The 17782-nt window shown below is 38.7% G+C and overlaps 2 protein-coding genes across 4 annotated transcripts in view; one reads left to right on the top strand and one right to left on the bottom strand.

Moving 5' to 3' along the window:
- Positions 1–1800: 1800 nt before the first annotated feature.
- On the top strand, positions 1801–9309 carry LOC143127990 (uncharacterized). Of its 3 annotated transcripts, none has more exons than XM_076289677.1 (6): positions 1801–2046; positions 5998–6049; positions 6738–7037; positions 7388–7588; positions 7843–7934; positions 8522–9309. In XM_076289677.1, the coding sequence occupies exons 2-6, from the start codon at positions 6013–6015 to the stop codon at positions 8663–8665; spliced, it is 774 nt and encodes a 257-aa protein (XP_076145792.1). In that variant the 5' UTR covers positions 1801–2046; positions 5998–6012; the 3' UTR covers positions 8666–9309. The 3 variants fall into 3 exon arrangements, with proteins under 3 accessions (XP_076145792.1, XP_076145790.1, XP_076145791.1); XM_076289675.1 differs by having other exon boundaries at positions 7388–7720; XM_076289676.1 differs by lacking the exon at positions 7843–7934 and having other exon boundaries at positions 7388–7782.
- A 4626-nt stretch (positions 9310–13935) lies between these two features.
- Positions 13936–17782, bottom strand: part of LOC143127028 (calcium-binding protein 2) — a 6533-nt gene continuing 2686 nt past the window's right edge. The window contains exons 4-7 of the mRNA XM_076288331.1: positions 15939–16082; positions 15659–15768; positions 15268–15415; positions 13936–14100 (exon numbers count right to left, since the gene is read on the bottom strand). Coding sequence (XP_076144446.1) covers positions 14072–14100; positions 15268–15415; positions 15659–15768; positions 15939–16082 — 431 coding nt within the window. The 3' untranslated portion in view covers positions 13936–14071. The remainder of the gene's footprint in view (positions 14101–15267; positions 15416–15658; positions 15769–15938; positions 16083–17782) is intronic.

The following is a 17782-nucleotide window of genomic DNA, read 5'->3' as shown; positions in this document are numbered from 1 at the left end:
CATTTGAGGGACTTTGTATTGAGTGATGGGGTCGCTGAGGATGGCTGACCACTCAGGTGGGGGCTATGTAGCAACCAGAGGGGGGGAGACATCATTCATTTTGAGTTATTTAGCACAAAGGCTCATGTGACTGTTTATGGTTGAGATAAAAGTCCTGTTTTAGTGTTTAGTGAATTCCAGAATTGAGTGTTCATGTCTGAGTCTAAATAAATGCAGTACACCTTGTGGTCGTGCGGTGTAAGGGATGCAAGGGTTGTAAATTAAGATTACATTCAAAAACATACCTTCATATTACATCACAATTTATAAATGAACGAAGTTTAAAAAGAAAAACACAATATATCAGAGGGATTACACAAATAATTAGTAAGAAAAAACAAGATTTCTACCGTAATTTCCTGTTGAATTAAAAATATTTCATGGTGCTATTGCGCTGCACGGCCACCAGATGACGCCATTTCAATGCTTGCTTTTACATCCAAAAAAAGCACAAAGTGCAGTGAAATGCCGCCATGTAATGGCCTGAAATATGTAATGTAGCCCATTATATTAGTTAGAAAAGAGGTGACCGTAGAATAATCTTGTACTTCCTTGTCAATTATTTGTGTAATTCATCTGATATATTGTGTTTTTCTTTTTAAACTTTGTTCCTTTATAAATTGTGGAGTATCATTAAGGTATGTTTTGGAATGTAATTACTGTGACATTCGACATTAAACGACCACAAATTTAGGAAATGGGCACAATCTTAGGGGCTGACACTTTGCATAAAATTTCTCCTCACTGCTTAAGCCAAATTCTGTTATTCCTGCCTTATATATGTTGCCAAAATGTATCTTATTATCAAAGTGAAATGGTTGCTGGCATAAATCAGCGGCATTAGTTTAACCTCATAATTGACGTTTTGTTTACTGTACATGTATTGAATCGAAGTCAATGGGAGCCGGAAATCAGTAAATAGCAGTGACCAAAGACTATTTCTCTCTATTAGTAGCTACTAACTACGGTGTTAAGGACCGCTGTCACGTCATCCGGAGAAATAATGTGTTCACTGTGTGCTCTGTGTGTTCACTAATTCACGGATGGAATGCAGTGAGCAAATTTCTTGTATACTTGGCCGAGAAATCTGATTTACATTTACATTGATCTATTATTACTTGAATTTTACTTGAATTACATCCTCGATGGTGTTTTATGCCCCCAACGTCGTCCTCCAGGCAGCGCTGCCACCGCTGACTTAAAGGCACCTAATCCTAAACTTAACCCCAACCCTAACCTTAACCCATACCTAACCCTAGTGCCTTCCAGGCAGCACTGCCTTGAAGACAATGTTGGGGGCATAAAACACCAAGAAACGAATTACATCCACACTATAGGCATATGTCTGACAGCAGCTAACGAGTGATAAATCCGGGATTAGTGAAATATTGCCACCTTTGGAGGACAAACACTGAAGAGACTCATACAGCCACCAACACACAGAGAGCTACTAATCCTCGTTCCCTCACACACCATAACATGTTGGTGTGTGGTCGAGATCCGTTGCAGGGCCTACGCTGAATAGGCCGATAGCCCATTGCTTCATCATCATGCAAACTGTAACCATTTCAGAGCTGAATAAACAAAGCTCTGTTATAGGTCTATAATAAAAAGTATAGTGATTGGTGTTATGACGTAATTTGCAATATAGAAGCCACAAGATATTTCACTTCCTTTTTTTGCATGGCCTCACTGTTTGGTCCTGGTTTATAACCACTTTGTATGCCTGATGGACTTATTTTTCCTGGAACTACAGAGGCCACAATGGAATATGGAAAGTATGCTGAGTATGGAAATGCACCATAGTTTATTTTTTATTTATCTGCATGTAGGCTACACTCACAAATATGCCAGCTGCATAATGGAAATGTGTGTGTGTGTGTGTGTGTGAGGGGGGGGCATGTGCTATGATCATTCGAGCTTTGGTTTGAAGTCCTTTCCTTACAGAACTACTTTCTGTGCAAGACTAAAGTGCTTTTGGTGTTTACTTCAGTATTCACTTCAAAGGTGAGTTGCAATTTTAATATATATAGCTAACTGCATCTAAAACGGCTCATTTAACATATGTGTACATTAGAACTGTCTTGGTATTTCACATTTATGCTGCCAGTGGTAATATTAATAATAGTGTGACTATGACTTACTGTAATATGTACAATGTTTGACAAAGGGTTCAGAACTAGGCATCAAGTTAAAGTTCTAAACTTCATCTTGGAGGGTCATGTGGATGAAGTAGTCTTTTGTCTGTCCAAGTATTTTATTTGGCATATCAGTTCAAATCAGTTTCACATCAAAGGTTATTGTAGCAAGTGTAGCTCTGAGTAGCTTAACTAAGCACTTCTCCAAAAATGATGCCTGAGGTGCAAGTCTTAGGAGTAAATTGTGCCAGTGGTCTATCTAACCCCCTCCTGCTTAAATAAAATACATTTGTATCCTAACTGACATTATATATCATAATGTAAATGTAGCACTGTAGGACTATATGGTCATATCTGAAGAGAGAATCATAGGGGTTCTATAGTCAAGTGCAGTGTGACTCCTTGTGGACATTTTGCCATTTTGAATAGCATTCTCAACTGATATCCTGTACTGATATTTAGAGTATGATGTGACTTATGGTATGTTTTTTATATAGACTTAAGGTTTTCTATTATTATGTAACATACAATTTAGAATCTGTATTGAAAATGATCATTATGTTCATTAAAATGAAATGAAGAATCAACTAGATGTACCGTAGAGCGGTACAAAATATGACCGCCGCCCAGTCCAGCACATGTTTTCCACAAAAATAAGTCACGCTGAAAGGCATATATGATTCTAACTGTCTCACTGAATTGCATTATGCACACTCAATTCTCACTGGTATCTGCTAGACAACAAGTACCAAAACATGATTAGTTCATAGATTTCACATGTTATATACATTTTATACAACCCCACCCCCATCTTGCCTGTTCATAATTTTGAGAAATGTGCATGTGTGCGTGTACATGTTTATGTTTATGTGTGTGTGGGTGTGTGTGTGTGCGTGCATGTGCATGTGCTTGTGTGTTTGCCTGTTTATGTGCCTTTGTGTGTGCATGTGCATGCATGCGTATTAGGGGTGTAACGGTACACAGAAGTCACGGTTCGGTTCATACCTCGGTTCGGACATCACGGTTCGGTACGAGTTCGGTACAATGGAGGAAAAAAAGCAAAACAAAAATGCAGAAAGCATTTTTTTTTTTGTACATGTCTCAGGCTGTACCACCTAGTGTCATACAGTCTCTTCCCTGAGCTATATGCAACAGCCTGAAGTGTGTAAGATGTAGGCTAAACAGTACAATAAGTACCTAGACTCCATCTGTAACTTGTAAACAAAATAAGACAATCAGCTATAAAACTGAAAATAGGCCTACAGCATCTCTTATTTCTGAAAGTGCAAATTACATAGAAAAATTATTTTTAAAAATCCACTTAAGCAAGACCTTCAACATCTGTGTTTAGTTGTATATGGAAGGGTCTACAATTTGCCTCAATATTTTTTTTATTGTGTGTAAAGTAATAATCTAGCCTAGGCTACTAACTGTGAAAATATCACACTATTTTGCCTTTTTTTAAAAAACGAAATTGCTCCTTTCATTTCATAAACAGACTACAACTAGAAGTCACGTGACTTTAACTCACCGTAGCATGGTTTGTTTATTAGCCTGGTTATAGCGTTGTCACTTTATTTTGCTGTCTATGCACTTAACACTAGCAGCTCCTCATGTGAGAAGTTACAAGTTACCCCAACATAAAGGTAATTACCACGCGATTTACATAGCTTTCTGTCATTACGAAATCATTTAATTTAAGCCATAGGTTTTGGCCCTATTTGAACGTGTATCCAAAGGCTGCTGAAGCGCAGGGAAAGTGTTTTCCCCTCGTTTCAGTGATTGGTAGCCTACATCATCTGGGTGATGGCTTCGAATATGTGTAGCATTTTTTCCACTCACATACCCAACAACTGCTGAACAACGTCGACACACAGTTTCATCTTATCCACCACTCTTTCGCCTGTACTAACGTTACTGTAACTGAAGTTCTCAAACTTGCGATCTTAAAGAGACCAGCGGATCCTCTAACTCTTGTGGGTCTAACCTTAGTGCTGCTAATGACTGACGGACTCGACCGACGACCTGACAAAAAAAACATAGGCGCCAATCAGAGCTTCATAGCTAAGGCGAGGCTACAGATTAGCGTTAGGTGTCGCTAAAGAACTCCCGTAACTCTCGCTACTTAACAGTAATTGCGCATGACATTAATTAATCCGCACACGAGTTTTATGTATTTTTATACCGTGTATTCTCCGTGTAAATTCATGCACCGAACCGTGACGCCCGTACCGTTTCGGTTCAATACGAATACATGAACCGTTACACCCCTAATGCGTATATATGTCTACTGTGTGAGTATGTGTCATACGTAGGATTACTGTGAATGTATGTGTGTGCATGTGTATCTGTTCATGCACATGTGTGCATATGGAATGGGTTTACATGACCCCTGGAGGCAAACATACGCATACGGTTCTCAAGATATTCACAGAAAACTGTGTCTGCCCTACCCTCCTTTCGGGGGTCCAGTCCAGCGGGGGGGCTACAGATCAAAACGAAAAGCAATGGTTCCATGCTATCCATGTGGGGTTACTGTACATGCCCACCAAGTTTCGTGTACCCCGGTCTTTCAGTGTCCCGGGAATCCTTGTTGGTGTACGGTCACTAAATGTACACATAAATTATTTTATTGTAAGGCCCCCCGTGAACGAAAGTCCACGAAACTTGGCATGCATTCGGAGGGTGTCATAAGGATCCTACACTTTCAATTTCGTGCAGTTTTGACCATGTCAGCCAGAGATATTGTGATGAAAACACCTAATGTTTTGCTTTTTAATTTTTAACTAGGTGGCGCTATACATGAAATAAGTGTAATGGGATAGGTTGACATGCCCCTTTATGTCAACCCATTCCATAACCACTCATTTCATGTATAGTGCCACCTAGTTAAACACAAAAAAGTAAAAATGAGGTGTTGTAATCACAGGTATCTGTGACCTAACATAGTCAAAACTGCACGAAATTGGAAGTGTAGGATCATTATGACACTCTCTGTATGCACGCCAAGTTTTGTGGAATTCCGTTCATGGGGGGCCACACAATAAAATAATTTATGTGTACATTTAGTGACGTACACCAACAAGGATTCCCGGGACACTGAAAGCCCGGGGTACACAAAACTTGGTGGGCATGTAACCCCACATGGATAGCATGGAACCGTCGTTTTTCGTTTTGATCTGTAGCCCCCCCCCCCCCGCTGGACTGGACCCCCCGAAAGGAGGGTAGGGCAGACACAGTTCTCTGTGAATATCTTGAGAACTGTAGGCCCTAGGTGACCATTTTTTTCCGTATGTTTGCCTCCAGGGGTCATGTTAACCCATTTCATGTGCACACATGTGCACAAACAGATACACACGCACACACATACATTCACAGTAATCATACGTATGACACATACTCACACAGTAGACATATGTACGCATGCATGCACAGGCACATACGCAGGCACACACACAAGCATGCACACACACACAAACACACACACACACCCACACACATAACATAAAAATGTACATGCACACATGCACACAATTCAAGAATTTCTCAGAATTATGAACAGGCAAGATGGAGGTGGGGTTGTATAAAATTAATTTTACATGTGAAATCTATGAACTAATCATGTTTTGGTACTTGTTGTCTAGCAGATACCAGTGAGAATTGAGTGTGGATAATGCAATTTAGTGAGACAGTTAGAATCATATAGGCCTTCCAGCGTGATTTATTTTTGTGGAAAAAATGTGCTGGACTGGGCGGCGGTCATATTTTGTACAGCTCTGCGGTACATCTAGTTATTTTCATTTTAAATTTCTTTTTGCAGGTAAACTCTCTGATAATGGACAGAAAGGCTGTTGATATCCTGTTCCTTTACGGTATGCAAACATTTTCTCTCAGAGAAAAGCGCACACACACACACACACAGAGTATACATAATACTGTACTGTACTGTACTATACATATAGGAACTATGACCTCTGTTAGCATAGTTGGCTTAGCGGCCATATAGGAGTTAATGTTTTTTTGTCATGTTTTATTTATTTATTTAGTTATTTATTTATTTATTTATGTTGAATGTTTGGCCAATGATTCCCGGGAAACTGAAATACCAGGGCACATGAAACTTGGTGGGACATGTAGCCCCACTACACTTTCATGGAAAATAAGTGTTTGGTCCCCGGGGGCCACTCCCCAGCACTGGGCCCCTAAATAACTATCCAAACCATTGCACCTAAGATGACAAAATTTGTGTGGTATGTCGGTCTCAAGGACCCGCATGAACCTAGCCCATAACCACTCATTTGTGATTTGCACCCCCTCCCCCACGTAAAAAATTAAAAGACAAAAATGCTTTAATCACCACTATATTCGAGCTGTTCTGTACTGCACCAAATCGAATGTCTATGTCTCTGGGGTTATACCAAGTTTCATGGAATTCCGTCTATGGGGGGCCATACAATAAATTAATTTATGTGTACAATGTAACCACCCCCCCCCCCCCCCATTACTCTTTGTGCTGTTATGCTAAGCTAAGCTTAAGCTCCCTTTCTTAACCTTTTACAGGCATCTGCATTGCTCTGGTACACGCCTCTCGTCAGTACCACTATGTAGCTGACCCCAAGAAATGGACTGAAGCCCAGACCTACTGCAGAGAGAAGCACATTGACCTGGCCACCATCAGTGACAGCGAGGAGCTGCAGAGCTTCTTGGACTGGTCCCAAAGCATTAGTGCTAGCGCCTGGATAGGACTCTACCACCTCTACCACTCTTCCAGTACGACTCCGGAGATATATAATGCAATTGTTGGTGGTCAATCGCAAAACCACGAACAGACACATAGTCACCCTTTTATCTGCTATGATGGTGAGAGAGCTCTTCAGTATTAGCATTTTGTTTTGAGCATCATAGTTGGATAACATATCATAACATAAGCATGGAATAGTACAACATAGTATGTTAAGGGTCAAGGTGACTTGTAATAATTGGTTTAGCATGCCCATACACCTACCAATAGGTTAATCAATGAATGCAATCTCCATCCTTCCATGTCAACTTATCAACACTCTAAGTTTGACTGAATCCGAGTCTTCTTTTGCATGCAGCCATCATATGCACATGTTTAATATTAATCACTAATCATCTTGGACTGCTTTTTCTGACTAGTTCTCAGATGACTTTGTGTGTTACCTACCTGTTGTTGTTTTTTCTAACAGAGAGGCTAAATACAACCAATGGTTTTATTTCAATTTCACCAACGAAAACATGGATAGAGGCCCAGAGCTACTGCAGAGAGAAGCACACTGACTTGGCCACTGTGAAGAATGCAGTGGAGGACGAGGAGATCAAGAAGATGGCTGCTGCAAACAGCTATACATGGATAGGTCTACACAGGGTTGGCTGGCAGTGGTCTGATGGTAGTACCTTCTCTTCCATCTTTAATCTCAGTGAAACGCCCACAGCCTCTGCCTCAAAGTGTGTTGTGTTGAACCAAACTGAGTGGGAAGCTCTGGACTGCTCTGTGAGGAGACCCTTTGTTTGCTATGGTGGTGAGAAAAACACCATATCATATCCAACAAGCCATCCCTTACCAAAACATTTCCTTGCTAAAGTGAGTCTATGATTTCATTCTACAGACATTTCACCATGTTCTTGTTGGTCTGTCTTATAGAGGTCAAGAAGACTGTCCAGTTTCAGAGGATCTGGTTTCAGTCTGACGTGAATGTAAATGATGCTGCAGTTCAAAAAGCCATATTAGACCAGGTGGGTCAGTCATTTTCTCTGTTGCACATGAAGCTGCAATGATACTTTATAATGATGCAAAATGACATGATATCAAGCTATGTAAGGGATAATGGCTGCCAAAGTGTCCCAATATACGGAATAATAGATAAGGCAGAGGCAAAGACGCGTAGCAGAGTTACAGTGATAACGGTGGGTAGTTAGTTAGCTTGTTTACAATTGATTCCATTGTTGCAAAACCTGCATCCTAGTTCAACTGTCGTTTACTATGGTTGCTATAGTTACCATTCAAAAGAGCTTTATGGAACGGCAATTTAACTTTTTTAACCAGATCTACTTCATTGGTGTCCCGATATACAGACTTAACAGCCACCCCACCAGCCAATCAAAAAGGATAAGGCTGCAATGATACAACCACAATGATACTAAAAAAGTTATTGAGGATTTTTTAAAGAAGATAGTTAGTTAAAATAGTTTAAAACTCTCACGTCTCATATCGCTATTGATTGATGGCTCATTGTGAGCTCCACAATAATGTTTGAAATTGTTTGAAAAATGTTTTGAAGTCATGGTGGAGCCTAAAAATGTGGCTGGGCTCTGCTCCTCAGATCAAGAAGAAGCTGCAAGAGCATGGGCTTCCAGCAGACGCCAAACTGAGCTGGAGAAAGCAGCCCGATGGACAGATTTTCCACAAGAAGAAGAAGAATGAGAAGAGTGATAATCAGAAGAGGAAGAGCAAAAATGAGCTTTGAAAAGTTCAGTTAGTCTCACAAAGCAGGAAATTAAAATAGTGTGTGGACCTATCAATAGTTTGTCTGCAGCATCAATAGTGTGCATTCATCATCCCTCTTTTACTGTAACCCTAGTGATACATATTTTTATGGCATTATCAGATTTCTCTGTTTGTATTGTTCAACAGATGAAGAGATACAATATATATATTAATTTACTTACATGTAATGTAGCCTATGTATTTTCAACTCAAAAGGTGTCTTTTCTTTTTTAAGTATAACTTCTATGTAATGTGTTACAAAATGATATTTTTTGTTAAGTATTTTCCATTTAAACAAGCATTATACAGGATAGCAATGTATCAAGACACTACATCAATATAAAACATGCCTGAGCTGATTGTTTCTATTTCTGCTTCTACTGAATATGTCACTATTTATCCTTCCTATCTTTCAGGGTTATATACAGATTGCATTTTATATGCAGTAGTGTAAAGTATAACACTAGTGTGGTAATAATAGTGTGATTATGGTGATAATAGTGTAAACAATGATTTGGTAACACTTTATAATAACTACAAAAAATTCATAATTTATTAAGCCTCTGTTACTTATTAGTTAATGGTTTGTTCATCATCAGTAATTTCTAATTTATCATCAGTAAAGGATTTGTTCACACATTTATAAATTGTTTGTTCATAGTAAATAAGTGTATATCTTAAATATGTTTATACGTTATTGTTAATACTTAATAAATGATGCAATAATATGTTTTTGATTAAGTAATATTTCCATTATTTAACAGTTGTTACATACACATGCACTAATGATTAGTTAGGGTGAAAATACATATTTTATAAACCACTTCCTAATACTATAACTAATAATTAACTCAGAAGTTACAAGTGGTTAGTTAATGATATTTTGTGAGCTCATCTAAAGTTTATGCCTTGCAACACATTTACAAAAGAGTAATAAAGTTTACACTTGCATTTATTCATTTAGCCGACACTTTCACCCAAAGCGACTTACACATGTCAATGAAATTAAAGGGCAAGGCCACATTGGTGAACGCCGGGGTTTGAACCCCCAACTTGGGTTACTGCATGTTAACCCGGCTCCCTATCCACCACACTACCTCTGTCCAGTGGTATTACAACCATCAATTCAAAAATATAATATAGATATGCGTGTTTACTATGAACAAACCATTTTTAACTGTGTGTAAACATGATTTACAGATGAGAATTAATGTAGGAATAATGCTTTACAAATGAAGAATACAGCATTTAATAATAGCTTACTGATGTTTAATAACAGTGTGTAGTAGAAGAAAACAGAAACTCTTACATAGTTGTAGGGTTTTCTATCTGGGCCAAGGTAGTGTAGTGGATAAAGGAGCTGGACTAGCATGCAGTATAGCCTGAAAAGTTGGGGGTTTGATTCCCGGCTTTCACTGTTATGTCAATGGCCTTCAATTTAATTGACATGTGTACGTCGCTTGTCTGCTAAATCAATGAATGTGAATGTAATCTTTACAACTCATTTGAAAATGTGTTGCAAGGCATAGAAAGTCCTCACTTTAGATAAGCTCACAAAATATCATTAACTAACCACTTGTAACCCCTGAGTTAATCATGAATTATAGTATTAGGAAGTGGTTTATAAAATATGTATCCTCACCCTAACTAATCATTAGTGCATGTGTATATTGCATATTTTATTAAGTATTAACAATAATTCATAAACATAGGCTTATTTACTATGAACAATCCATTTATAACTGTGTGTACAAATACTTTATTTATGATAATTAACATAGGAACAATGCTTTACAAATAATGAACAAAGCATTTTGTTATAGTTTGCAACTGGTTTATAATAAGATCATCATAAAATGATTTCATTATAAGTGGTTGTTTCATTACATATTAAGTATAAATCATGTACTTACAAATATATTTTTTGGATAGGCTTTTTCACTATGAACAAACCATTTATAATTGTGTGAACAAATGCTTTACTGATGATAAATTATGTATGAACAAGAAATTACTAATGATGAACAAACCATTAACTAATAAGTAACAAAGGCTTAATAAATGATTAATTGTGTGTAGTTATTATAAAGTGTTACCAATGATTTTATTATATTATTATTTTGTTTAATGTCAATTTATTTAATTCAGTCTTCATCCATTCCTCTGTTAATGTAATGGGGAATGATTAACGTATTAGGATTTTAGTTCCCCATACATTTGAGAGTGGGGTGTTTTGGTTCGGGGGGAATGGTTTCCGCACCGGATGGTTTTAGTAGGGAGTGAAGCTGGGGAGAAGTGAGCGCGCGTTGCTGGTTGTCTGTCTAAGTTGGTTGTGTGAATAAAAGAAGTTATAACCGAAGTGTAACCTGTCTTCGTCTTGCCCATGCCTGAGAGACTGGAGAGTGTGAACTCTGCAAACCCACGAATTATCAGGTTACAATAGCACAACACCATAATCACGTTGAAGAAGGGCGTCTTGCCCAAAATGTTCTTCAGGGTGATTAAAAAAGTGAGTGCTATCTTTTACTTCTCAAATTTATTTTTCACACTCGAGAGTACTAATAATAATGTAATACTGTAAATGATATCGGCTTTGACTTTTTTGAAAGCGTCTTAAGTTGGTAAATACCATGTTTGAAGTAAGAAAGTGATCTATAAACATTTCACTAATGTGCCAAAGCCAGACTAGGTAGAACCCACCCATATGAAAGGAATGAGTTAAGGGTGCTCCCATGTTGATAAGAGGGACACATAGTTGAACACCTGCACCAGGTCCACCTCAAACAATTTCATATTTGTATATTTGCATATTACCACTTGAAAAACGACATGATGTGTGTGCATTTTTAGGGTCAATGTGTGTGGGTAGTGTTTGCATTAGTCATTTCACCCGTTGGAAGTCCGTTGGTAGTGGTGCTCACTTCAACTTCCTACAGGTGAGTTGCATTTTTGGACTTGTAATAAAAAAACAAAACACCTACTTTGCATATTTGTATATTCAAACATCCTCAAAAACTAGGTTTTCCTATAGTTGTTAATGCTGCTGCAGTTGTCAACAGGAGGAACTTACCTTTTATTATTGATTTGCCTAAAATCAACACAAATGCAAATTCAGTAAAACTCACAAAGCTGAAAAGAGAATACATTTTAGTAGTGTGTGTTATGCAGCATCTCTCCTTAAGCTTTAGTGATACATTATTTCATGTCACGAAGCACAGCACATTCATACACAACTTGTGATTTTTGCTGACGGTTTTCGGTCTGATTCTGTCCTTTGGGCGGTGGTAGCCTAGTGACGGAGGAGCTGGGCCAGCATGCAGTAGCCTAAAAAGATGGAGTTTCAATATCTGGCTTCCACCATTGTGCCCTTGAGCAAGGCACTTAACCAGGGACAATGCCCTGATTAAGTTTTTTGAGTAGCGTTGTAGTGCTAAATGTCATTAAATATTGACACCAAGGGGCATACATATCAATTCTTCTATGGTGTCTCTTTTACAATATTTAACCAGCACCATGGTTTCAACCCTTCAGTTGTCAGACTCACCATCCAGCTCTGGTTGAGACAGGTCCCTTTCCTGCAGATTGAAATAAGGGAAGAGTCAATGATATCCGATGACTGGATTAATGATTGAATAGAGTGAATGCAGAGAGAATATGTATGTACCACCATAGACTGTAAACACGTTTTGGTGTGTGTGTGTGTGTGTGTGTGTGTGTGTATGTGTGTGTGTGTGTGTGTGTGTGTGATATGATGTATTACAAAATATGAATTTGAACTTCATTTTAATCTTCATGTTACTCTTTCACAGGCATCTGCATTGCTCTGGTGCATGCCACTTGTTAGTATCACCATGTAGCTGACCCCAAGACATGAACTGAAGCCCAAACCTCCTGCAGAGAGATACACTGATCTAGCCACCACCAGTGATAGTGTATCTATTTGGCTTGGCCCAAAACATCAGGGGCAACATCTTGATAGGACTTTACAACGACCTGAATGACTGCAAGAGGTCAGCAGAGGGCACTCAGGGCATTAGGGAACTGGAGCACAAATTCTACTAAAACTATGTCTGCTGAGGAATATGCTGTAATGTACAACAGCGGTCAATGGCAAAATCACTGGTGGTCATGCAGTCACAAGTTTCTTTGCTACAGTGGTGAGACTATAGACTAGAGTTGTTTGTTTCTTCAGTTTGTTTTCTGTTTGTTTCTTCTTGTGGTGTTTGGATCTCTGGGTCCAATTTTCAGTGTGAAATTTAAAAATGACTGGAATGGATTTGAATGTGCTTGCATAAACAAGCAGACTATCGTTCTTGTGAAGGTATTAGCCTACCCCCCTGGTCAGATGTGATACATGAGACAAATGACCAGCTGTCATTCTCAATGAGAGTTTGGCGATATGCAGTATGACAAGAGACAAGTGGTCATTGTATCGCCATGGCTACACCAAAATAGACAAGAGGTCTACCGCTTGCCAATCCAACCAAAGACAGTGGGAGCTACATTGCATGAATCTCAACTGTCAGTGCCCGATCCGTACCGCCTGCCCGATCTGCTCTGCACATGCACATAGTTACATATTAAGATACAGTACCTAACAATTTGCCTGCCAGATTTGTATGAAACAAAAATACGAAATATTAAAACACTTGGTGGCCAAGTGGAACAACTGGCAGTTCACAGCGAGTCTGTGTTATGAAGTGTCTGTGTTGTTCCGCTTGCGAGAGAGAGAGCGAGCGTGTGTGTGTGAGAGAGAGAGAGAGAGAGAGAGAGAGTGAGAAAGCGTGCATGTGTGAGAGAGACAGAGTGAGAGAGTGTACGTGTGTGTATGTCTGGACATTAGCCAACAGAGACAGAGAAGCAGAACAACTGGCAGTTTATGTATACAGTTCATTAAACAGCCTCAGACTGAACTTTATACATAAACTGCCCATAATGTCCTCTTAGGTTTTCCACTAAGCAAGTATGTATTTGGAACCCATTTCCTCATGCAAAGTTCAGCAAAATATGCAAAATATAAAGCAATGATATCTACAGTCAACAGTGTAACCAGTGACATCAAAGTCAACCAATGCAGGGAGTGATCTTACAATGAAGTTTATTTTTAATAAAATTAAAAAGTTTACATAATACGAAATTACCACAACATAATTGTACAATACAAGTTACAGAATGCACTAAATGTTTAGTTTACTCTGCAGACTGCTGGGGTGTTTTACTTAAAACACTACACCATGTCATTATAGGCACCAATGTACTGTATCCAAACTTGTATTCCCAGTGAGGACACACACACACTCTCTCAGAGACACACAGATGAAATCTTGATTTACAGAAAGATACAGCAGCAACAGAGCTCTTCAGATCCAGCACCAACTTCTTCCATCTATTGGACTCCCAGCATCATGACAAACTCTGCAAAGGAGAGAGGTGAAGACGGGTTTAGCTGCGATCTTGTCTCTCCAGCCTGTGATGTGATATGACAAGCATGAAAGCATTAGGGCCCTTTTCACAATTCCTGAAATAATACCAACAACACATATAATGTTTACAGAAAAGCCCAAGTGATATTGTAAAATTGCATGTAACAACTCCATGTTACTGGTAACAACTGGTCAGAAGGCCAGAGCCCCACTGCCTTACCACTGAAATCCAAGGTGTTTGGTGTTTGAAGTTCGAAGCTGATCTCCTTGTATTATTTATTCATTTTCTACTTTAATCTATCTATCTTAAGTTGTGGGTATGCTGGTGAGTTTTCATTTTTAATTTTTCACTTCTTTTATCTTTATCTTTTTACTTGTTATTATTTGTTCATTTGTTTGCATGTCTTTATGTCTGTGCCAAGTCATGTGTGTGCTGGTGATCACGCCGCTGCATCCGGCATCATGTTTTTGTTTGTTTTCATTTTTCACTTTTTATTTATTTACTTGTTAGTATTTGTTTCATTTGTTTGTAATGTCTTTATGTCTGTGCCAAGTTACGTGTACACTGGCGAGTCACGCCACTCCACCCGGAATGTTTCTTTTCACCATTATTTTTTGTTTATGCCTGTGTGAAACATTTTGGGTTTTACTCTGTGCATAGAAAAATGCGCTATATCAATAAAATACTCACTTACTTGCTCATCTATCTATCTATCTATCTAAAGAGGATACCACACATTTTGCTATGCTATGCTATGACACCCAGGGAAACCCTTTCAGTACGTTATATCTTTGTCTCCTTTGATCTCATTTGATCTACAGTGGGTACCACTGGGTCCGGTTTCATGTGTGACTCTCAAGGGACCTCTCGCATGAATCACACGTCTTTTATTTATATTTCTCCAGAGAAGCTGCAATGACCCAAACAACCACAAGTAATATGTTGCAAGTTGTACATTATAAGTTGTAATACATTATAAGTTGTAATACGTTGTACCTTATAGGTTGTAATATATTTCATGCAGCTGCGTGAATCACAGAAAGCGTTAATAAAGTGGCCACTTTACTACCCACTGTATTATGCACCTCTCCCCCCACACACGCCTACTTCACACACAGACACACACACACACACACAAATCCTTATGTCCTTATGTACCGTCAAAGTCTACGGTTCCATCTCCGTTGAGGTCGATTTCCTTGAGGATCTCCTCCAGCTCGCCCTTCTTCAGCTTCTCCCCCAGCAGCGTCTTGACGGCCTCCTTCATCTCCTCCTGCGAGATCTTCCCGTCGCCGTCCGTGTCAAACTGGAGGGGGAAAGACACGATATTTACTCAGGACAGCGAGGGTGGGAAAAAATGTGTCAGAAGAAAAAATGTAAGAGAGAAAAAACAATGAGAAAGAGAGAGTGGGGGGGCATTTGACTTTTAAAGTCCCATTATTGTACCGTCACATGGATCAAGGACTCCTATAGAGATCACTATGTGAATGACAACCTATGCATCCTATATCTGCATTATAGTAAGACACAAAAGTCTGAAGTGCCTCACTTGTTGGAAGGAGCTCCTAAGCTCTTTGATTCCCAACATGTCTGCAGTCTCCACCAACATTCTGGGGCCCATCAGCTCACAGAAGTCCTCGAAATCCATGAGGCCACCCACTGCAGACACACAGACACACACACACACACACACACACCAAAACATCAATCCATATAAACACACACACACACACACACGTTTGATGAGTATATTTGGTTCACTCATACACAAAGTGAAAACATGGCCATAGTTTTAGATATGGCTCCATATACAAATGCAGGATACTCACACCTCATCTTGACCTGCTGAATGATCTCCAGCAGCTCCATCTCTGTGGGCATGTATCCCATAGTTCTCATGCATTCCGCAAGGTCCTTGTAGTTCAAGTAACCATCCTGGTCATAGTCAAACTCCTTGAAGGCTTCGTTCAACTCTGTCAAAGGTCAGAGAGTAGAGGTCAAAGAAGGTCAAAGGTTGCAAAAGGTCATCAGCTCAGATCATCAAATAAAGGTATAACATTTTCTCTGAGAACGATTATAGTAAGGGTTGTTTTGCATGTATCCATCAGTGACCTCTCAATTATGCAGTGCACATGAGATATCTCAATATTCCTTTTAACAGAAACCCCTGATTAACTTTCAACAGCTAGAATCTTTCTTTTTTATGGTTTTATGCTATACTGTAATCACTTACACAGTGAACCTGTTTTAAAAATCATCGCATCATTCACACAATACACAAGGGGCCTTAAGTTAAAAGACAGACACAGTGCATATTCACTCAGTGAACAAAGTGTATTGTGCATGCTATTGAGTGCTATGTGGAAACACTGAGCTGAGCCACTGATGCCATCTTAAAATAAAGGCTTCAAACTAATTTTGATGCTACTATGACATGCAGAATAAAGTCTCTGACATTGCCAACGCATACCCATAATGCTTGATGTTGCACTATGTAACATTGATCGGGTAGAAGTACCTATTGAATACCGTTGTAGCGCTAAATGTCATTAAATATAGACACCAAGGGGCATACATATCAATTCTTCTATGGTGCATAATGGTTTCAGCATCATGGTTTCAGCCCTTCAGTTGTCAGAGTGTATCTAAACCCAGATTTAGTTGTAATAAATATGTTAGGTGGTCACTACTAATGTTTGTGTGTTTTGTGAAAACTCTATGCCATAACTAAAAGAAATTAGTTGATTGTACTATTTAAGTGAAATATACAGTGCACTGATCATGTTAAGCAGAGACAACGATAAATGTTATGTTTTTGCAAGGCAGAGGAAGGGTCTAAAAAAATTCTGCCCATCAACCGTTCCTCCTGCTTCTCAGTCCAGATGAATGACTCCATGCCTCGTGCTGCTGTGACAAATAGGCTACTACATCAAATGGTGGGTGAACTTTCTGATGAACTTGTTGAAAAATTAAAATTCTGATGAAATAACCGAAAATTATGTTCAGTTTGACCAATAGTTAGCTAAATGTTTGTTTACGTGATTAACTTACATTAACCTGAGAAAAGTAAGGTAACATTAGCTCCGTTGTTAGCATGCTAGTAGTCTTTCGGACAGTTAGCTCATGGTAGCTACCTCCCAATGGGTGTGTATGCCAGATTATAACGATATCACATATGTTTTCGTGTAAATATACTTGTCTTGGTGCTACTAAGTTTAATTCAGACTTTATCATTGAAATAGGTGTTTCTTTCTGTAGACAGTTTTAGGTAACCATAGCAGCACATGTTGGTTAGCTTTTGGCTAATGTTAGCCGATGTCCATTCACTTATTTGTTGCATTCATAGGTGATATAACAAACTTTTATTTCAACTGTGTAAATGAACGTGGACTAAAAAATTGTTTTCTTATGTTCTTTTTTATAGGTTCTTCGTCTTTTTTTAATAGGTTCTTCATCTACAGTGGATGTAGAATATGTATGAGTTTAAATGTTGTTTGTTCATGTTTTATCAATAATAAAAGGCATTCCTATACATTGTGATGAATTTCTTTTCAATTTTTAATAAAACAATTAAATTAATACAGTACCCTAATCTTAAAATAAAAAAACAATAGGCCTATCTACAGAACTTAGTTCATATTTTAATGAATTTGTTAACATGCATTTTAACCTA

The sequence above is a fragment of the Alosa pseudoharengus genome, unplaced genomic scaffold (genome assembly GCF_046254945.1).
Source record: "Alosa pseudoharengus isolate Yale_2024_CS ecotype anadromous, Long Island Sound unplaced genomic scaffold, YU_APseudo_1.1 YU_APseudo_1.1_scf_17, whole genome shotgun sequence".
NCBI classification, from domain to species: domain Eukaryota; kingdom Metazoa; phylum Chordata; class Actinopteri; order Clupeiformes; family Clupeidae; genus Alosa; species Alosa pseudoharengus.
This window is presented reverse-complemented; position numbering and strand designations above follow the sequence as displayed.

Coding starts and splice junctions, on each gene's coding strand:
- LOC143127990 (XM_076289675.1), top strand. CDS start 6,013: ATGGACAGAAAGGCTGTTGATATCCTGTTCCTTTACG. Junction 6,050..6,737: donor TGATATCCTGTTCCTTTACG/GTATGCAAACAT, acceptor AACCTTTTACAG/GCATCTGCATTGCTCTGGTA. Junction 7,935..8,521: donor AAAAAGCCATATTAGACCAG/GTGGGTCAGTCA, acceptor TCTGCTCCTCAG/ATCAAGAAGAAGCTGCAAGA.